The sequence below is a fragment of the Dendrobates tinctorius genome, unplaced genomic scaffold (assembly GCF_039654945.1).
Source record: "Dendrobates tinctorius isolate UK_male_01 unplaced genomic scaffold, ASM3965494v1 ptg000016l, whole genome shotgun sequence".
NCBI lineage: Eukaryota > Metazoa > Chordata > Amphibia > Anura > Dendrobatidae > Dendrobates > Dendrobates tinctorius.
Genome location: NW_027361684.1, coordinates 54,105,201 through 54,128,380, shown reverse-complemented (window position 1 = coordinate 54,128,380; position 23,180 = coordinate 54,105,201). Strand labels below are relative to the sequence as shown.

The 23,180-nt window shown below is 41.2% G+C and overlaps 1 protein-coding gene across 11 annotated transcripts in view; it reads right to left on the bottom strand.

The window, feature by feature from the left end:
- Positions 1 to 6,422: 6,422 nt before the first annotated feature.
- Positions 6,423 to 23,180, bottom strand: part of MAP7D2 (MAP7 domain containing 2) — a 190,471-nt gene continuing 173,713 nt past the window's right edge. For all 11 annotated transcript variants that reach the window (XM_073565861.1, XM_073565865.1, XM_073565864.1 and 8 more), the window contains one exon: positions 6,423 to 9,153. Coding sequence is in view for 1 of the 11 variants with exons in the window: in XM_073565868.1 (XP_073421969.1) it covers positions 9,132 to 9,153 (22 nt within the window). In the remaining 10 variants the exon portion in view is untranslated. The remainder of the gene's footprint in view (positions 9,154 to 23,180) is intronic.

Sequence of the window (23,180 nt, the reverse complement as noted above, 5' to 3'; positions counted from 1 at the left end):
TGGAGGGAGGTGGGGAGGTCACGGGCGGATGTTGTCTGCCTTCAAGAAACACATCTATTGGAAGCCGATAATTTCAGGCTTCGACACCCTCACTTCCCCCACATGTTTTTTGCTAATGGTCAGACCAAAAAGGCTGGTGTGTGCATTATGGTGAAACGTACAATAGCATTTCAATTGTTATCACAATATGCTGACTCCGTAGGTAGATGCTTGACAGTCACTTGCCTGCTAAATGGAGAGGTGCACACGTTGACAAATGTATATGCTCCCAATGAAGGCCAACACAAATTTTTGAGAACTACCTTTAATGATATCTCTTTAAAAGCGAAGGGTAGCAATATCATATGTGGTGATTTCAATCTCCCCATGAATGCGGACCTTGACTGCTCTTCAGGAAGGAAGAGAACTAGGAGGGGTTTGAACCTCCTATCCCATGAATTTCACCTGCATGATTTTTGGAGATACTCACACGCATCGGAAAGAGATTATACTTTTTATTCTCCTAGGCACTCCACATACTCCCGTATCGACTATTTCTTAATAGATAGTGCGACCCTAAGCAGGTGTCTAAATGCCACTATTGGCCTAATCGCCTGGTCTGACCACGCTCCTGTCTCTCTCACCCGTGCTCTTGCCCACCAGGCTGACCCTGCGTTCAGGTGGCGTCTTCATGACTCATTGCTGCTGAGGGGGGAGGTGGTTGATAGGGTTTCCTCGGAGCTGGAGGGCTACTTTCAAATAAACGATAATGGGGAGGTCTCTGATGAGACCCTTTGGTCTGCTCACAAAGTGGTGGTTAGGGGGGTTCTCCTACAACAAGCTTCATATTTAAAGAAGAAAAGAGAAGCCAGTAGAGAGGCTCTGCTCTCCCGTTTACATTATTTAGATGCTATTAATAAGGCTGCACATACGCCCTCCGTCTCTGAGGAGATCTCCCAAATTAGATTTAAATTAAGGGAAAATTTCCTATACAAATATGCATACAATATGAGGAAACTTAAACTAACTTATATGCTACCGGGGACAGGGCGGGAGCGCTTCTAGCTCGCAGAGTTCATAAACAGGAGGTCATGTCACGAATTGACCACATAATGGATGAGCAAGGTAGAGCCCTTAGGAACCCATGGGACATAGTGCAAGCCTTTGCTCAATATTACACTGCCCTCTATAATTTAAAAGATGATGCCTCCACCCCTCAACCTGACCAAACATCTATTGATGCATACTTAGATTCTGTTAATTTGCCATGTATTACCATTGACCAATTAAATTAATTAAACGCCCCCTTCGCGGCTGCAGAAATTCAGCAGGCGATTAAACAGACTAAACTTCATAAAGCCCCAGACCCGGATGGCTTAACGAATGATTATTATAGGACCTTTTCTCGGCAATTAACACCATATCTACAGCGTCTGTTCACACACTGGAGAGACGCTGGTACTGTGATGGCCCCTAATTTAGAGGCCACTATTTCCACTATACCAAAACCGGGGAAATCACTCACACATCCCGGAGATTTCAGACCCATTGCTTTGTTAAATTCAGATGTCAAACTGTTTACTAAAATCATAGCATCTAGACTGAAACTAATTATAACGACTATAGTGTCACCAGATCAGGTGGGCTTGGTGCAGGACGGAAGACGAAGGATGGCATACGACGTATGTTGAATTTGATTAAAATATCTGAGCTGTCTGGCCAACCCAGTTCATTCCTGTCACTTGATGCTGAAAAAGCTTTTGACAGGGTGCACTGGGGATATTTAAGAGCAGTCCTGAAGAAATTTGGACTGTCGGGCCCTATATTATCTGCAATCGGTGCCATGTACTCGACCCCCTGCGCCAGGGTTTTGACGTCTGGCTTCTTGTCCGGCCCATTCCAGATCACAAACGGTACGAGACAGGGGTGCCCGCTCTCACCTATTGCCTTTGCGTTGTGCATGGAGCCACTTGCCGAGCGAATTAGAATGTCGACAGGCATTTCTGGGATTAGGGTTGGACAGGTGGAGCACAAAGTTGGTCTATACGCCGATGATGTCATTCTATCCTGTGTAAATTTAGAATCTTCGTTTTCTGCGATTATTTGTGAACTTGGGGAATTTAGCAAGGTCTCATACTATAAACTGAACCCCACAAAATCCCTGTTGTTTCCGGTGGCGGTTCCTTGTGCGGCAAAGACAAGGCTGGAGGCCATTTTTCCGTTTAAGTGGATGAGAGAGGGTATTCCATATTTGGGCATTACACTGACGGGTTCTGAGCAGATTGTGGATAGGAACTTTACTAATTTGGAAATACAGCTTAAGAAACAATTGGAGCAGCTTCATGCTGTCCAGACCTCCTGGATTGCAAGGATTAATGCCTTTAAGATGATTGCCCTACCTAAAATATTGTACCTACTTCGGTGCATACCAATGATAATCCCTAAAAAAAGAATTCTAAGATTGCAAACTATGGCATATAGTTATATTTGGTCATATAAAAAGTCTAGGATCTCCAGGGCCCTAATGTATTTCCCGTATAAAAAAGGGGGACTGGGGGTACCAAACTTGTTAAAGTATCATAAAGCCGCTATAATGACGGGACTGAGAGACTGGTGGCAAGCGGACAGAGACCATAAATGGCTTCAAATAGAAAATTATTATGCTACCGCCAAGTCTACCCGATATATTTTGGAGGTTGAAGCTATTAAAACTACTAAATATTCCCCACTTTTGCCAACTATGAAAGCTGCGCTACATCATTGGAGGACAGTGGTCCCATCTCTTATTAAACTATCACGCCACTCCATCTCGTTAAAGGCCCTTGAGATGCATATTCCATACTTTAATCTTCAGTCATGGGTTGCTGCCGGAACTGTGAGTCTGGGAGACCTAGTGGGGAGTGGTGGGTTAATCCTGTTTGACCAACTGGCTGCTGAGTTTCCGGCCATCCGGAGGTGTTTTTACCAATACCTACAAATACGTCATATGTTGCATAATTCACCGGACTCGGTTTTTTTCAATTCACAACTAAATAACACAGTTAACGGTTATTTTCTGCTGCCTGATTCTGGCCCGAGAGGTATCTCATTATTATATAGAGCCCTGAATGACCCCCCGGATAATACAAAACTGCCCTATATGATCAGGTGGGAGCGGGATCTGGGTTTTCTCTCCGAACCTGTTGACTGGGAGGAAGGATTGTGTGAAGTTATACGGGTCTCTTCATGTGTGAACCATCTGGAGCAGTTGAAAAAGACGCACCTGAGATGGTACCAGTTCCCGGTCCGAATGGCACATTTTGGAGCTGGTGGGTCTGGTGAATGCTGGAGGGGGTGTGGGATAAGGGGTACTCTTGAGCATACTTGGTGGTCCTGTCCGGTGCTCCAGCCTTGGTGGAGGGGTGTTGATTTATTGATCTCACAAGTCTTGGGTATCCAGATGACTCTGACCCCAAGCCAGGCCATTTTACACATTGGCCTGAACGAAATTCCTCATATTCTTAGAGGTACGCTGTCACATATTTTGATAGCTGCTAGAGTGTTGACAGCGGCTAGATGGAAAGATCCCACCCCCCCAGAGGTTGCAGGACTAATTGATAGAATTAACACTCACTGCCAGCTTGAACTAGCACTAGCTCATTCGATGACCGCCATAATAAAAAGACAGAACATTTGGCACCCCTGGATACATAGTAGACACTCCACGGTTGCCCCGCTCCATCCTGCTTAGCCGAATATAATTACGATGCCGGATATTAGATATTGGATGTTGTTTGTTTTCTTTCCTTTTTGGAATATATTACTGTACTGCAGAACACTGAGACTTATTATGTGTACTTGCTGTTACACATAGTTCTATCGATGCCACTAATGCCTGTTCCTCCCCTCACCCCTCCCCCCCCTTTCCTTTCCTGTTTTTCATTTGTCGGTCCCCACTTTCTGCTCCTTATTTTCTCCTCTCGTTCCCCTAGTTTCATATATATGGCGGTTGTAACTATGGTTGTCATTGTTTTGACAACACAATGTAACGAGTATTTGTGAAGTGTAAAAGGAAATACATGGTTTTCTAAATATTTAAAAAAATATAAATCTGAAAATTGTGATGTGCGTTTATATTCAGCCCCCTGTAGTCTAATACCCCTAAATAAAAACCCTGAGTGACCAATTGTGTCCAGAAGTCACATAATTAGTAGAGTCCACCTGTGTGTAATTTACTCTCCGTATAACTACAGCTGTTCTGTGAAGACCTCAGAGGTTTGATGGAGAACATTAGGGATCAAACAGTCATGTGGCGGTTATGTGACTAAGTATATGATACGCATACTCCCGGCCATAATATGACTAGACTGTGCCTGACCGCACTCAATACACTTGCATTGATCGAGGCCATGCTTATCTTGTCAGAATGTGGCCAGAAATATGCGTTTCACATATAGGTGCTTCTCCCAAAATTAGAATATCATTAAAAAGAGAATACATTTCAGTTCTTCAATACAAAAATTGAATCTCAGATATTATATCAAGTCATTACAAACAGTGATCTATTTCACGTGTTTATTTCTGCTAATGTTGATGATTATGGCTTACAGACAATGAAAACCCAAAAGTCATTTTCTCAGTAAATTAGAATACTTTATAAAACCAGCTTGAAAAATTATTTTAAAATCCGAAATGTTGGCCTACTGAAATGTATGTTCAGTAAATGCACTCAATACTTGGTCGGGGATCCTTTTGCATCAATTACTGCATCAATGCGGCATGGCATGGAGGTGATCAGCCTGTGGCGCTGCTGAGGTGTTATGGAAGCCCAGGTTGCTTTGATAGCAGCCTTCAGCTCGTCTGCGTTGTTGTGTCTGGTGTCTCCTATCTTTCTCTTGACAATACCCCATAGATTTTCTATGGAGTTAAGGTCAGGTGAGTTTGCTGGCCAATCAAGCACAGTGATACTGTTGTCTTTAAATCAGGTATTGGTACTTTTGGCAGTGTGGACAGGTGCCAAGTCCTGCTGGAGAATGAAATTTCCATCTCCAGTGGGAAGCATGAAGTGCTCTAAAATTTCCTGGCAGACGGCTGCACTGCATGTTCATTTGTGGGCAGGTATTAAAATACTGGTGGTCAGTCTGAGCCATTGGCTAGACTAGTTTATATTTCTCATGGTGGTTAGATTGCTTTTAATATGTACTCACACATACATATATCCAATGGACATTAAAAGTCTGCATACCCCTGATAAAATGCCAGGTTTTTGTCATGTAAAAATGTAAACAAATACATAAGAATCATTTCCGATTTTTTTTACGCCTTTAATATCTCTTGTAATCTGCACAAGATCTTTTCAGGCGGAAAAATAAAAATAAAGAACTAAAATAATGCAGTTGCATAAATATGCACACCCACTCTTCATTGCAGTAGTGCTCCAAATCTGTCAGATTACAAGGGCATCTTCTGTGTACAGCACCCTCTTCAGGTGATTTTCAGCTGGATTCAGGTGTGAGTCGTTTCTTTTCTCATCTTCAGCTTTTTTTGCAAAGGCCTGAAAGTTTTAATGTAAAATTGACTGATATCTGGAACTGTTCCCAATTCCTTTCAATCTGACTAAAGCAACAATTCCAGCTGCCGAAAATCAACCACAAAGCATAATGCTGCCTCTACCATTCTTCACTGTGGGTATGGTGTTCTTTTGGTGATGCACAGTGTTGGCTTTCCACCAAACATACTTTTGGATGGTGATTATTAGCAGTGCCTGGGTCCTGCATTTTCTGCCATATTATTGTGCATTCTGCAGTTCCCTTTCTCCACCATTGCTTAGGAAGTGGCAGCAGATGATATACCAGAAGTCTACAAGCCTGTACCAAGATTATCTCCACCTCACATTTGGGTTTATTGCGCAAGGAGGTGCCATGTCTCTCCATTTTTTTTTTTTTTACAACTACAAACATACCTTTTGGAATGATGGCCAAATAATTCCCCTTATGTCTAAATAAACAGATATTCAGATAAACAGTGCTGGGTAGAAACCAAATATTGTAGATGGAACAGAGGCCTTGTGAGCCAAGGTTGGCTTCAGATGTGTCCCGGGCACTTGGCCTGAATCTTGGCTACAAGACGTGTAGTATGTACATGTTAATCTGTAGATACTATCCACTCTGAAAAGGAACATGCATTGCATGTAACTACTTACATGTGGCTCCTCAACATTTTTATCTTTAGAGGGTATTTTATCCAACATCGGGGGATACACAGTTAATGTGAAGTTGTTGCGATGCTTGCATCATGCAAACCCATAAAGGAGACAAGTGTAGGGAATTTGATTTTCCCATATTTGCTTTCAGCTGCTACTGCAATCAATTCCACCCCAAAAACAAAAGTTTTACATGTTGTATTTGTTGTACTTTACTCTCTTTTTTCCCCATGTTGTCAAAAACGAACACAAAGCCAACAAGTCTGTTTCAAAACAAAAATGTATTTCACTTTGATCTATACATGCTATACATGTCATGCCAATTATGAATCTACAATTGATAATAAAATATTACATCTCAATGGACATTTTTAAAGTACAGTAAAACACATTACCATCACGTCATGATGGCGAGTCACAGAAACATGCTTAAGCTTTATTGCACATTCAGCAAGATCGATACCAACAGCGTGGATATAGTGGGGCAATGTGTGTTGTTATATTGACACAGGCATAATATTCTCTGTACTACAGATCTGCAGTACTTCAGCTTCCATTCTCTTATGTCGATGCCTGTTTTAGAAAAAAAAAATCATTAAATCCATCATTGTGCACTATGTTTTTCTCTTTATTGCTTATATATCCAACCAAGAACAGTCACCCTGTGCACCCTTTGCATGGCCTAGCTGCCCTTTCCTAGCTAATCTTTTTGCATGCATTTTCAAGGAGGGTGGAAATTGATGCAATTTAAATAGTTAGGAAGGGGCACTAAACTGCTTGGTTTGAACCGTCATTTTATGGTGGCTGAGATGATGTATATTTGTAATGTATGCATTGCTATAGATTCAAAACACAACCCACTTATCCAGAACACAAGATATTTACCGTCACTTTTTCATCATGTACTGTGGCTTTTTACAACAAATCATAACATAATATGTACAGCTTAACAACAATGAAGTAGTCCGCATACAGAAACAGATTACATTTACAATGTATGGCACTTCATCTTTATACAGATTACATTCTTATTATTAGTTCTATATATATAGATTGAGGCAGTAACATCGGTACCCATAATTTTCTGCTCGGTAGACCAGCTCTTACATAGTTCATTACAGTAGTGTTTTAACCATCCAAATATGTAGCCATTATCTTGAACATATTAGTACTTGCAACCAATTAATAGTTATAAGCCAGAAGCATTCACTGGACATATGTTTCTTCAGTTTGGTCACATTTGGTTTGGGGTACAGGAAGAAAAATGCTTTTTTAAAAAAATTAAAAAAAATCTCCAAGAATGTAATAAAATGGCCCCTTCACATAATTCAAATGGCAGCGCGCCCTTCTTATGTGTCCAGACGAGCTGCAGTCTGTAGAAACACAGGTCCTGAGACCTTTGTCTAAACTGCCATAAGAGTAGTATAGTAAGCACACATTCCTCTGTGAGCTGTTCAAAAGGGTTGTGGAATCAGAAGAAATAAATCTTTTCCTTGGCTTGACTGAGCACAAAGAATTGTTTTCTTCAGCCTCAGACCTCTGTGCACAGCCTGCCGAGATTTATTTATTCTCCTGTCACAGCCCTTCTCCACAAGCTACGGTATGTTTGCTTACGATGGAACCCCTCTGTCAGTTGAAACATAAGTCTTTGGAGCTGTGCTTCAGATTGCATCCCTTCCAGACACAGGAGTAGGATGGGTTGCCGTTTGAATTACATGATGGGGGTAATTTTATTACATACTTGGAGAACCCTTTTAAAATTGGAAAATGTTCAACTCAAGTGTAATCTTGCTGTGTCACTATAAGATCATTAATTTCCATGTGAATTAGCCACTTTCTAAATTACAGATTTAAATTAATAAAAACCTGTATAATTCATTTTGATCAGTTGTCAAATAATAAGAGTGTCACTGAATTTTTTTCATATTGGAATCTTAGATCATCAATAAGTCTTGGACATTTTATTACACATATGATAGTTATAGCTCATGAAATTTCTATAGAACTGGAAGTTTGTTTACTAAGAGTAAAAGGCCAACCTGCATTTAGGCAGGTAAAATAGGATTTACCGAGTTTCTCATCCTCTGGGCATTTTCCATTAATGCAGATGAATAAATGTATCATGTGAAGCTTTATGGACTTAGACTAGTAGTTGTCAACCTTTCTGTAGTTGAAATTGTCATTATATGGGAGATAGATTTAAGATGGAGACTACCAGTTCAGAAGCTTTGGCTTAAGCACAACAATGACCTTATGGCCTAATTCTCAATACTTGGGTACTATTGATTTTTCAAAAACAGATTACAATATAATGTAAAAAGACCAAATTGTAAAGTGCGAACAAAAAAAAGGGATCACACAACTTTTATTCAAGACCAGCCTTTACCTTTTCGGACTGTAATATCACCTAGTTGGATATGAAGTTAGTGGAGAGGATAGAAAAGATTCGGTACACTACAATCTGATAAAATGAATGTCAGTATCTGTTGATATACATTTGTAATGTATGATTTATTTATTTTTTTACAAAATTCACTAATTAGAAGTTCAGTGTGTCAAACTGATAAAAAGACACTTCAATTTCTGTAGTGTTAACTCGCTTCTGACTTGTCTTTGTAAAACACTAATAAAAACAGAATTAAAAAAAAAAAAGTACACTTCCTGCAGTAGAATCGCAATTTACGGACGGGCTTTGAAAAAAAACAAAACAAAAAACAAAACAGAAAATCAGTATTACAGCAAGTGACCCATTCTAATATCAAAGGATGGCATTTATTATCTATGTGCCCCAGAGATGTTTCTGTTCACAAACTATGGAGCTGCTGTAGGTTTTTTTTTTGCCAACATAACTTTTTTTTTTGGAACAGTATAGATGAAGAATTGCAGAATAATTCAGCTTAGATAATAAAATCCAAAATTTGGCTCTTGATGTTGAACTGCCAGCAGTGTTCATTGGCCCAAAGCGCATTTCTTATTGAGATACTCTGCAGCATCTGTAGGAAAAAAAAAGCACAAGAAAACTGAAGTTTGGTGTCAGAGTTTATACCTAATGTACATATTTGTGTCTTGGGAATATTTGCTTCTGTGTTGAAATTAGGGCTAGAGGATAGAAGGAGTAAAGTGATGTGAATTAGTTGAAATATAACTTATCAATATATTAAAATGCTATTTCTAGAGAGCTTTCACTATTCTCATAGTAAATCATCCCCTTATTCCCTTTTCTTTTTCTCTTCGTATTAAGCATTGAATTGCACAGATTATTGAGCTTTCAGAACGCCGGACATTAACCTAAATTTTGTATTTCTCTTGTAAAATTTCAATAAAAAGTACATTTAAAAAAAGAATCATCGCTTTATCTAGGTGCATAGAGTAGTTAATCATCATTTTTCTCTGAACCGCTCATTTTGCTCAAAGAAAATAATTGTAAATATATATATATATATATATATATATATATATATATACAGTGCCTACAAGTAGTATTCAACCCCCTGCAGATTTAGCAGGTTTACACATTCGGAATTAACTTGGCATTGTGACATTTGGACTGTAGATCAGCCTGGAAGTGTGAAATGCACTGCAGCAAAAAAGAATGTTATTTCTTTGTTTAATTTTTTTTTAAATTGTGAAAAGTTTATTCAGAGGGTCATTTATTATTCAACCCCTCAAACCACCAGAATTCCGTTTGGTTCCCCTAAAGTATTAAGAAGTATTTCAGGCACAAAGAACAATGAGCTTCACATGTTTGGATTAATTATCTCTTTTTCCAGCCTTTTCTCACTATTTAAGACCCTCCCCAAACTTGTGAACAGCACTCATACATGGTCAACATGGGAAAGACAAAGGAGCATTCCAAGGCCATCAGAGACAAGATCGTGGAGGGTCACAAGGCTGGCAAGGGGTACAAAACCCTTTCCAAGGAGTTGGGCCTACCTGTCTCCACTGTTGGGAGCATCATCCGGAAGTGGAAGGCTTATGGAACTACTGTTAGCCTTCCACGCCCTGGACAGCCTTTGAAAGTTTCCTCCCGTGCCGAGGCCAGGCTTGTCCGAAGAGTCAAGGCTAACCCAAGGACAACAAGGAAGGAGCTCCGGGAAGATCTCATGGCAGTGGGGACATTGGTTTCAGTCAATACCATAAGTAACGTACTCCACCGCAATGGTCTCCGTTCCAGACGAGCCCGTAAGGTACCTTTACTTTCAAAGCGTCATGTCAAGGCTCGTCTACAGTTTGCTCATGATCACTTGGAGGACTCTGAGACAGACTGGTTCAAGGTTCTCTGGTCTGATGAGACCAAGATCGAGATCTTTGGTGCCAACCACACACGTGACGTTTGGAGACTGGATGGCACTGCATACGACCCCAAGAATACCATCCCTACAGTCAAGCATGGTGGTGGCAGCATCATGCTGTGGGGCTGTTTCTCAGCCAAGGGGCCTGGCCCTCTGGTCCGCATCCATGGGAAGATGGATAGCACGGCCTACCTGGAGATTTTGGCCAAGAACCTCCGCTCCTCCATCAAGGATCTTAAGATGGGTCGTCATTTCATCTTCCAACAAGACAACGACCCAAAGCACACAGCCAAGAAAACCAAGGCCTGGTTCAAGAGGCAAAAAATCAAGGTGTTGGAGTGGCCTAGTTAGTCTCCTGACCTTAACCCAATTGAAAACTTGTGGAAGGAGCTCAAGATTAAAGTCCACATGAGACACCCAAAGAACCTAGATAACTTGGAGAAGATCTGCATGGAGGAGTGGGCCAAGATAACTCCAGAGACCTGTGCCGGCCTGATCAGGTCTTATAAAAGACGATTATTAGCTGTAATTGCAAACAAGGGTTATTCCACAAAATATTAAACCTAGGGGTTGAATAATAATTGACCCACACTTGTATGTTTAAAATTTAATAAAATTTAACTGAGCAACATAACTTTTTGGTTTGTAAGATTTATGCATCTGTTAATAAATCCTGCTCTTGTGTGAAGTTTGAAGGCTCTAACTTATTTGCATCTTATCAAACCTGCTAAATCTGCAGGGGGTTGAATACTACTTGTAGGCACTGTATATATATATATATATATATATATATATATATATATATATATATTAGATATATTTTTACTTCTAATAAAGGTGTGCTCCAACCGAAATTTACTTAATTCATAAAGTGTATTTTCTACTGAAGTGTGAAGCTAAACTGCTGACTTACACCATACCTGGAGGCTATTATAGTCAAAATTTGTGTAAGTTTATCAAACATTATATGCTACAAGATGTTTAAACCTGTCAGCAGGATTTTGCTCAATAAACTACAGGCAGTGTCAGGTCGGCGCCGTTATACCGATTTAAATGATACCTTGGGTGATGAAATCCGTGTTGTGGTTGTTGTGTAATCTGCATTTTCAGTTAATGAGATTCTCTTGCTCCGAGGCGGCCTGTGGGGGGACTTTATTTGGTGCTCTGTGCTCATATTCATACTTATGGGCTTAAATAACAGGTCACTGATCCTTCAGTGACCTGCCTCCTATTTTATATACTGTGCTAGCGCAGTTCATATTGTGGTCTTCGAAAAAAAATATTTAACCACAGAAAAATGGTGTCGGCTCCTGATAGATGCTACTGCGCAAGAACCACTGCCATTTGGCTGCTGTCAAAAATTTTTTCCTCCAACAAAATGGCGGTGGCTCTTGCGCAGTAGCATCTATCGACAAGCGATAGGTGCTACTGCATTTGCGCCGCCGCCATTTTGATGTAGTTAAACATTTTTTTCAAAAGACCACAATATGAACTGTGCAACTGTAGTATTTAAAATAGAAGGTAGGTGGAGCGGTCATTTAGGCTGTGTACCCACGTAACCGTTTTTTTTTTCGGGTTTTTTAAGCGTTTTTCCCAGTAAAAATGCTTCAAAATCGCATACAAGAAGCATCCCATTCTTTTTAATGAATTCCGCAATTTTTGTGCACATGAGTTTTTTTCCGGGAAAAAAAAACGCATCGTGGAAAAAAACACGGTATATTCATTAATTTTGTGGAAAAATCCACATTTCTAACTATATGCTACGAGCAGGAGGATGCCCCTGTAAAAAACGCAAAAAAAAGTGAAAAAAAGGAAGGGAAGGAGTCCGTTTTTTTCTGCATACGTGGGTACATAGCCTCAAGCCCTAAAAGGGAATCTGTCACCTATTTTTTTTTTTTTAAATTCTTTATTTTCAAGTTTCAACCACACCATAAGACAGAACATCACTTTACAAATACATATGGTTAAAGATTGCTTAGGCGTCCGTCCAAGGTGTTAGAAAATAATAAAGGGGGGAAAAAACAAGGGGGGGAGGGAAAAGTGGGTGGGAAAAAGGAAAAAGAAGGGAAGGGAAAAGAGGGATATATAATAGCTAACAATAACATCAAAACAAAGTAGTCGTCGGCATCGACACTAGCAATAAGTGAATGTATTATAAAATTAGAGCAGGTGAACAGTTTTATACGTAACTTTGGAACCAGCTACCCCAAAAATCAAGGCCATCAAGTCTAAGTGAGGTTCAAATAGTATCTGATCCCTCTCCTCGAGGATTATCCCTCAAATATCTAGTCCACGGGGCCCAAGTCAACACATAAGATTTGTGACTAAAGACCTCCCAGCTAGACAGCTCCTCCAGACGAGAAATCTGATTTATCTTATCACGCCATTCCTCCAATGTGGGGGGAGCGACATCTTTCCAATGAACAGCTATCAGTTGTTTTGCAGCACTTAGCATCAATGGGAGTAGGCCATGTTTTTTTGGTAAAAAATCCTTTGATGGGCACGAAAGAAGAACCTCCGTAGCCCTGAGATTGGTCATTATTAGCTGTAAATTCTTGAGAACTAGCTCGACACCGTCCCAAAAATGTCTCAATTTGGGACAATCCCAAAATATGTGTGTATGATGCCCTCCAGGGTTGAGGCATCTCCAACAAGCATCATTATCAGCAAGACCCCTCTGAAAGAGCTTCGCGGGAGTCCAATGCCACCTGGTCAAAATTTTATAAGAGTTTTCTTGCAAAAGAACTCACCTGGAGAATCCCCGTGCACTAGATAGCATCCTAGATACTTGTTCCTCTGTGAACGTAATATTAAGTTCCATTTCCCAGGAGTAAATAAATGAGGGCTTAAAATGTACTCCCGGAGAGATCAGATGTGAGTAAATACGGGACAAGATTTTTAGCCGTGGAAGCGGGAGTTTGATCATAATATCTAACCAGGACCAGTTTGATTTGATCGGGAATTTCTTCCTAAACTGTAGGAGCGTACGTCGAATGTGCTGGCACTGGAGAAAATTAGTTGGTTGACTCGTTGCATTTGATGGCCAAACTCCTCCCTGTAATATTTTATTACCGTAAAAGCTATTCAATGTATCTCTAGGGAGGGTAAACCACAGATTATAGGGATCCTGAAAATCAGAATCCAATAAAAACGGTATTGAGCTAATCGGCGTAAATGTCGAAGGGAAAGTGTCCTCCGGTAATTCCCCCAACATCAATCTCCTGGTACGTAATGTAGTAGATGTTATCTCATCCAGTCTAAGGGTAGCCGGTAGTTTAGCCCTAGTCCATAGATAAGGCAAGCCCCTCGGACCCAACAAAGTCAGGTCAACACAAGCTCCCTCCCCTCCTTCAGTGCAAGACACTACCTTTAACCATCTGCCAAGGTGAATTGCTTTATAATATACCAGGGGGTCTGGAACTCCCAATCCACCAGAGGCGACTGGGTAAGTAAGAAGCCTATAAGGCAACCTAGCCGGTTTAGATTTCCAGATGAATTTTCCTATCAGTGACTTTAATGACCCAAAAAAGGTCAGGGGTATCTGAATCGGTACCATATTCATGGCATACAAAATGATAGGTATAATATATGCCTTAAACACGTTTATGCGACCCAACCAAGATAAAGTAGGTAGGTTATATTTATGCATCAGGTTAGTAACTTTCTTCAATAAGGGTATGAAATTACTTTGAAATAAGTTAGTAGGGTCCCTAGTTATGAATATTCCTAAGTATTTGACAGAGCCATTAGCCCAAGAGAAGGGAGTCTGCATACGAAGAATGGAAAGTTGGGAATGAGTGATATTTAACGCTTCAGATTTGGCTAGGTTAATTTTAAAATTGGAGAGGGAGCCAAATTGTTGAAAAATTTGGAGGATGATCGGGAATGCCTGAGGTGGATTGGATATGAGGAAAAGCAAATCATCTGCGAAAGCTAGCGTTTTAAATGTCCCCGGGCCCACCGTCAACCCCTTTATGTGTTGTTCTTGTCTGATGCGTTGTATCAAAGTTTCTATAACCAAAATGAACAAAGATGGGGACAGAGGGCATCCCTGCCTAGTCCCGTTGTGAATCTCCAAACTTTTTGATAAGGTGCCATTTATCCTGACCCTGGCCGTCGGTTGGGAGTAGAGAGAAAGGACTGCTGTTATATATTGAGGAGGAAAGCCGAACTTAATCAACACCTGCTCCATGAATCTCCAACACACTCTGTCAAAAGCCTTCTCAGTTGACAAGAGTACCAAGGGGACCTGCCGGGTTTTAGCAAACATTATGGACTCTATGACCCTAGTGGAGTTATCTTTCCCTTCCCTACCCCTCACAAAGCCCGCCTGATCCGCATGAATCAATTTGGGTAAAAAATTACCTATTCTGCCCGCTAGTATTTTAGCCCACAGTTTTATGTCCGCATTAAGTAATGAAATTGGTCTATAGCTGGCGCACAAGTTTGGGTCCTTACCCTCCTTCGGGAGAACCGTAATATATGCCTCTAATGATTGCTTAGGGGGAAGCTGGCCTTTCAAATAGGAGTTAAACAAGGTCACCAATTGAGGTAAGAGTGATTTTATAAACTTTTTATAATATACAATAGGGAGACCATCCGGGCCCGGGGCCTTTCCATTTGGAATGGTGGAAAGAGTATCCAAAATTTCTTTAGGGGTAACTGGAGCGGTCAACAAAGCCTGGCCCTCCGGGGTTATTTTAGGTAAAACTAGTGGAGTCAGGAACTCTCTAATTTTTTCTATAGCTGTTATTGGGTCTCGCATGCTATCTGGTATATTTAGATTATATAAGCTGTCATAAAAGGATCTAAACTCCTCGGCAATATCAGCAGTCTCGAAAATTGAGGAGCCATCCAGAGTCTTGAGTTGCCTAACAAACGTCCTTTCTTGCTGCTTTTTAAGCAATGAAGACATAAGCTTGCTACTTTTATTGCCATGGAGATAAAACCTCTGTTTACATCTCATATAGGTTTTGGCCGATTGGATATTCAAAAGATTTTTTAGCGAATTTCTTAGGTCCGTTAGTTCAGTTAGTGTCTTAGTTACTTGAGATCTCTTATGCAATCTTTCCAAAGAATTAATTTGGTGCAAAATAGACATAACCTGTTTTGTCCTTTCTTTTTTGAGATAGGAACTCAAAGCTATAAATTCTCCCCTCATAACCGCTTTATGTGATTCCCACACCACAGGTGTGGATGGGCCAGAGTGCAGATTTGTCTGGAAAAAGAATTCCAGAGTGTCAGTCAGTCTCGTAATGTGGGAATCTGAATCTAATAATGTCTCATTAAGCGACCAAGACCCGGCTGGTCGCGGAAGGGTTTTTATGCCCATATCGAGGAAAATAGGAGCATGGTCCGATAGTGTGATAGCGTCTATGGTCGCATTTTTGACTAATGAGAGGTTGGTTGTCTGTGTCAATATATAATCAATTCTATGGTAGCTGCCACACGGATGGGAATAAAAAGTGTAGTCTCTGTCCGAAGGAGAGAGTGTCCTCCAGGGGTCCATCAAATGCAACTCCTGGAAAGAAAGGTGTAATTTTCTCAGTGCCTTTTGGGAAAGGGCAGACTTGCCCGTGGAAGTATCTAAAGATGGATTGAGTGGTACATTAAAATCTCCCCCCATCAGTAGTAAACCTTCAGTAAATAGTTTTAAAGTATCCATCGTCCTGCACAACCATCCAATCTGACCCTTGTTTGGGGCATATAGGTTACATAAGGTAACTTTGGTGTTAGCAATAAGGCCCTTCAGTATAATAAACCTTCCTTCAGAATCTGAAAGGCAATCATGCAAGACAAAAGGAACACCTTTTTTAATAGCAATACTCACTCCTCTAGATGCCGACCCACCTGTACTAGGATACCAGGTCGGGTAACGAGATCTGGACATGTCTGGTACTCTCCCCGCTTTAAAATGTGTCTCCTGTAGAAAGATCACACTAGCCTTTTTTGTATGCAAAAGGTTCAATATCGGATTTCTCTTACACGGGGAGCGTAACCCCTTTACATTATACGAAGCCACTACTATAGTGGCAAATTTTTCCTTGTCACCCATAGTAAATTAGATGTAACAAAAGAAAAAATAAATAATAAAGTGTCACATGCCGACAGACCACAAAAAATGCAAGGTGAAATAACAGTAACAGTAACCAATAGATAACAATAACCAACTACCTGCCTGTGGCAGGAGCAGGGGGACCAACATGCCCCCCATGACAGATCAGGGAATCACATCCCCAACACACGAGTAGCACACATTAGCTTGTATAGCAGTTAAATGAAAGCGTCAACACCTAGGCAGGTGCCAATCAAGGCAAACTAAAGTGATCCAAGACACTGTAAAGTTAAACCAAAAAACTACTGAGTCCAAATGTAAGAAAATGCGACTAGACCCAATAAAACAATATTCAGGGGGGCATCTCTCTTCTTGCCCCAGATTTCCCTCGCTTAGGGGGCATGCGTCTCTTCACTGAGGCCCACTCCCCCTGACCTCCTGTATAAGCGTTGATAGGAGGAGGCGTGCGAAGATCCATATCCAAAGGTAGCCATGAGGGGATATCAATAGAAGCAATGCCAAAAGTGTCCCATATTTTGCTTAAGTCTTCAGGACTTCTCACTGTTACTTGTTTGCTGTCTCCATTTACCGATATTCCAAACAGAAACAGCCATTTATAGAGAATTTTACGCGAGCGTAGTATTTCCAATAAGGGTCTCAGGATTCTTCTCTTTGCAAGGGTCGACGGCGCAATGTCCTGGTAGAGTTGTATGGCAGATCCTTTGTAAGCGAGATTTTTAGCATCCCTTGCAGCAGACAGAATAACATTGGTGTCCACATAACTCAACAAGCCGCAGATCACATCCCTCGGGGGTTCAGAGGACTTAGGCCTGGGTCTGAGCGATCTATGGACCCTCTCAATCACAATTTGGTCGCATTTTTCTTGTGGAATTAGGAGGGCAAAGATTTCTTTCGTGGATTTTTCCAATATTTCTGCAGAAACACTTTCAGACAATCCCTTAATCCTTATATTTTTTCTGCGGCTTCTGTTCTCTTGATCTTCCAAGGCCAGAAGAGCGTTATTAAGCTGTTCTCTGTGGTATTCCAAATGGTCCCTCATGGCATTAGAGTGGCTAATGAGAGAGGACTGAGATGCTTCAAGGGACTCCACTCTGTTACCAATATGTGACAAATCAGCTCTCATACCGGATATCTCTGTAACCAAAGGTTTTAATGCTTGGGTCAGAAGTTTTTTAAATACTGATCTAGAGAACTTCCCAGAGTCTGAGTGGGTAATGTCACTGCCTGAGACATCTTCACTTGAGTCCGAGTCCTCGACCCGTTCCTCTACCTCAGCATTAGTGTGTAGCTTTTTTGGTGTGGGCCTAGCCGACCCAGGTTTATTTTTCAAAAATTTCTCCATTTCGCTTTGCCTGCCCCGATGTACCCCAGTATCCAGCGATTTTGCACGCTCTTTATTAGATTTGACCATAATGTTGAATTGAAGCGTGCATTTAAAGTCACTACTCGTGCATTTAGGGAAAGTCTATTAATACATGTTCATAGATGAAAATGACCTCATGCTTCTTAAAAGGTGGAGCGCTGGCATTAGTAAATAAGGCCCTGATATGGTGCCCTATATATAGTGTTTCTCACTGCTGTAGTATGGGATCAGGCCGGTCTTGGCGTCTCTGGAAAGGGGGAGCAGTACCCCCAAACCTCCAGTCACTATACACAGCAAGGAGCGCCAAGCCCAGCCACCAGGAGCACCCAGCACTGCGGCCACCCTCTGATCACCAGCCAGGCTTCTGCGTCCAGCTCACCTCCCTCTCCTCCGGTAAGCAGACCTTCTCCTCCCTTCCTGTAGCGGTCAGCGGTCTCCCCTCCAGCATAGGCCGCGGCCCTCCACCTCCTCCAACGGCTCTCCGCAGTCTTCTGGCCCACGCCGCTCAGGAAGAAGCAGGAAGACGCGGCAAAGATGGCGCCCGTCCACCTCCGGCGCCAAGACCCATTCCCCGCGGCCGCTCTCCTCCCCGAGAGCCGCGGTTTCCTCCACTCAATCCTCCACCACTCTCTCCTGGTCCAGCTCTCTCAGGGGGGCACACAAACACCCCCATTAGGGTCGAAATAGGGCTCCCTTCGTGGCTGGCAGCGGGAGCAACAGCAACACACGTCCTCCCCACAAGCGATCCAGGCCACGCCCCCTGTCACCTATTTTTTGTGATATGATGTAAAGAGATCATTCAATTTAGTGTCACATAAGCATTATAGCTGTACTTTTGATAACCCCTGACTCCCCACCTTTGATGCATAAATACTGTTTTTAGCTCTCCTGCGGTGTATGTAAATCTCCGCAGTCTGGTCCAATGGGTGGGGCTTATTCTCCTTCTTCCCCCCCCTCCTTGGCATGCTGTACGTATTGTGGTCTGTGAATATCACAGATCCCGTAGAGTTGCCGCGCATGCGCATTGAAATGGCCTCTCGCGCGTGTGCAGTATGCTTTGATCAACTGTGGGCAAAGCATAAAATCATTATTGTGCATGCGCCGGCATACGAGATTACATTCTGTGGCCCGGAAGTATTGCGATATTTCCGGGCCGTAGAACGTAATGGCGTATACGCAATACTGATTTTATGCTTTGTCCACAGTTGCTACCTATTGAAAGTAGCAATCCCAAGAGTCAATAGTGACTTTCTAATGAGCTTGCCACATGACTCAAGATAAAAGTCCAAAGCAGGAACTCCATTTGCAGACATGCTTTGGGATGTTTGTCCCTCATCAGCGCAAAACAGGAGGAGACCTGAATTGGCTCGGTGAGACAATTCAGACAAGAGGTCAAAGGGGAATGTTTTGCCTTGTGGAGAATACCTCTCTGAAGAGGCTATTTACACACTTAAATTTCCAGAAGAGCATTGCATTTCCTATAGGGCTCCTTACTCTGACTTGGCACTCTCCACAAGGAGATCGGGTCCTGTCTTTCATTCTGATATTTACATAGATGCTACAATGTATACTTTATGACTAAGTCAATTTAAATTTGCACATATTAATCTTATAATACAGGGTATGCTCAATTATTCCATCTCATTAGCGTTTGAGTGAAGTTTGGCTGTAGATTCAGAATAAATCAGTTCTCTTGTGCTATTAACCCCTTCACACCCAAGCCTGTTTTAACCTTCCTGACCAGCCCAAATTTTTCATTTCTGACCACTGTCACTTTATGAAGTAATAACTATGGGACACTTCAACATATCCCAGTGGTTTGAAGACTGTTTTTTTTGTAGCGTATTGTACTTCATGTTAGTGGTAATCTTATGCCGATATTTTTTACGTTTATTTGTGAAACCATTGGAATTTTGGTGAAAATTTTGAAAATGTCACAGTTTTCAAATTTTTATGCTCTTAAAACTGTTATATTACACAAATTGGTTAATAAAAACATTTACTACATGTCTACTTTACATCAGCATCATTTTTTAAACAATTTTTTATTGTTAAGAAATTAGAAGGGTAAAAGTTGATCAGCAATTTCTCAACAAAATTTACAGAACCAATTTTTGTAAGGATCACATAACATTTGAAGTGACTTTGAGGGGCCTATATGAAAGAAAATAAACAAAAGTGATGCCATATTAAAAACTGCACCCCTAAAAGTGTGCCAAACCATATTCAAGAAGTTTATCAACTCTTTAGGCACTGCACATAATTATTTACTTCCACATTGCTATAATTTAACATTTTACTTTTTTCCACTAAAATGTTGATTTAGCTCCAAATTTTGAATATTCATAAGAGTAACAGGAGAAAATGGACTGTATAATTTGTTGGGCAATTTCTGTTGAGTACACAAATACCCCATGTGTAGTGGAAAACTACTGTTTATGGTACGGCTGGGCTCGGAAGGGAAGGAATGCCATTTGACTTTTGGAATGAAAAATTGGCTGGAACCATTAGTGGAAGCCTTATCACGTTTGCAGAGCCCCTGATGTCCCTAAACAGTGGGAACCCACCACTAGTGACCCCATTTTGAAAACTACACCCCCTCAAGGAATTTACCTAGAGTTGTGGTGAGCACCTTGAATCACAGATGCTTCACCAAATTTTTTAACGTTGAGCCGTGAAAATGCAAACATGTTGTAAATGCCCCAATTTTTTCATTTTTACAAGGATAACAGGAGAAAATGGACCACACAATTTTTTTTGTTCAATTTCTGCTGAGTACACGGATACACAATATGTGGTGGAAAACTACGGTTTGGGCACGCGGCAGGGCTTGGAAGGGAAGGCGCGCCAACTCAACTCGAACTCAATTTTGGCTGGAATAGATTGCAGACGTCAGGTAACATTACAAGAGCTCCTGCCATGCCAAAACAGCAGAAGTGAACTACACCTCTTAAGGAATTCATCTATGGGTGCAGTGATCATTTTTAAAATTGTATAACATTAAGCTGAGTAGATGGAAAATTACCATTTTTTCCAATAAAATGTTGGTTTTGGCACAAGTTTTTAAATTTCAAAATGGATAATAGGAGAAAATGACCAATACAATATTACACAATTTCTCCCGAGTACACCAATACCCCATATGTGCTTTTCATTTGGGGGGCGAGGAGCCATGGAGCTTTTCCAGAGCCTTTGTACTACAAGTAATGTTAAAGCCCCCTGTATTTTCATTGACATATGACGTTCCTGAGTGGGGACTTGCTTTTTTTGTGGATTGAGATGAAGCTTTTATTGAAAAACACAGTTTGCATAAAGTTTGGGATCACTTTTATTTTGAGCTCTACGCTGAGGACTTAAATTGGGGTTTCCATCTAAGTCTCCGAGTGACGCGATTCAGATGAAACCCCAGAGAGAGCCTTTCACTATAATGAGGCAGCATAGTTACCCTAGTCTCCGTCTGGCCCCTATTCAGCTGTGTCGTTTTCAAAGATGCACAAAACTGTGGCTGACTGCACTTTTATGCACACTTAAAAAGACGGACACGGCCGCAGTATAGGCCAGACAGGGTTCATAATGTCTCCATCTGCCTTATTATAGGCAATCTCCCACCGGGGGTTCCGTCTGAATCACATTTCAGAGATTTACTAGGAAACCTCAGTGTAAGTGCACAGCGTAGAGGGCAGGATAAAGCAGGTCAAGAATTGTTTTTAGTTTTTTACGCCATTCCTTGTATGGTATAAGTGATTAGACTACTTTATTCTTCGGGTCGGTGCTATTATAGTGATACCAAATAGAGAGTGGCTTGTAAAAGTAATCACCCCCGCCTCTTGGCTTTGACTAAGACACTCCAAATCATGTACAGTGGGTACGGAAAGTATTCAAACCCCTTTAAATTTTTCACTCTTTGTTTCATTGCAGCCATTTGGTAAATTCAAAAAAGTTAATTTTTTTCTCATTAATGTACACTCTGCACCCCATCTTGACTGAAAAAAAAAAAAAAACAAATGTAGAAATTTTTCAAATTAAATAAAAACTGAAATATCACATGGCCATAAGTATTCAGACCCTTTGCTCAGGCACTCATATTTAAGTCACATGCTGTTCATTTCCTTGTGATCCACCTCAAGATGATTCTACTCTACACTGTACATATTTTCTCTTAAACCACTCTAGTGTTGCTTTAGCAGTACGTTTTGGTTCATTGTCTTGTTGGAAGGTGAACCTTCATCTCAGTCTCAAATCACTGATAGAATTAAACATGCTTTGCTCAAGAATATCCCTGCATTTTGCATCATCTAACTTCCCTGCCCCTGCTGCGAAAAAAAACTTCCCCACAGCATGATGCTGCCACCACCATGTTTCATTGTGGGGATGGTGTTTTGGGGTGATGAGCTGTGTTGGTTTGGCGCCAGACATAGCGTTTACCTTGGTGGCCAAAAAGTTTAATTTTAGTTTTATCTGACTACAGCATCTTCCCTCCATACATTTGGGGAGTCTCCCACATGTCTTTTGGCAAACTTATGCTGTTCACTACAGTTAGGTCCATATATATTTGGACAGAGACAACATTTTTCTAATTTTAGTTCTAGACATTACCACAATGAATTTTAAACAAAACAATTCAGATGCAGTTGAAGTTCAGACTTTCAGCTTTCATTGAGGGCATCCACATTAAAACCGGATGAAGGGTTTAGGAGTTTCAGCTCCTTAACATGTGCCACCCTGTTTTTAAAGAAACCAAAAGTAATTGGACAATTGACTCCAAGGCTATTTCATGGACAGGTGTGGGCAATCCCTTCATTATGTCATTCTCAATTAAGCAGATAAAAGGCCTGGAGTTGATTTGAGGTGTGGTGCTTGCATTTGGAAGGTTTTGCTATGAAGGAAACATTCGGTCAAAGGAGCTCTCCATGCAGGTGAAACAAGCCATCCTTAAGCTGCAAAAACAGAAAAAACCCATCCGAGAAATTGCTACAACATTAGCAGTGGCAAAATCTACAGTTTGGTACATCCTGAGAAAGAAAGAAAGCACTGGTGAACTCATCAATGGAAAAAGACCTGGACGCCCACGGAAGATAACAGTGGTGGAAAAGTATGGCGAAGGCGTGGTACAGCTCATGATCCAAAGCATACCACATCATCTATAAAACACGGCGGAGGCAGTGTGATGGCTTGGGTATGCATGGCTGCCAGTGGCACTGGGTCACTAGTGTTTATTGATGATGTGACACAGGACAGAAGTAGCCGAATGAATTCTGAGGTATTCAGAGCCATACTGTGTGCTCAGAT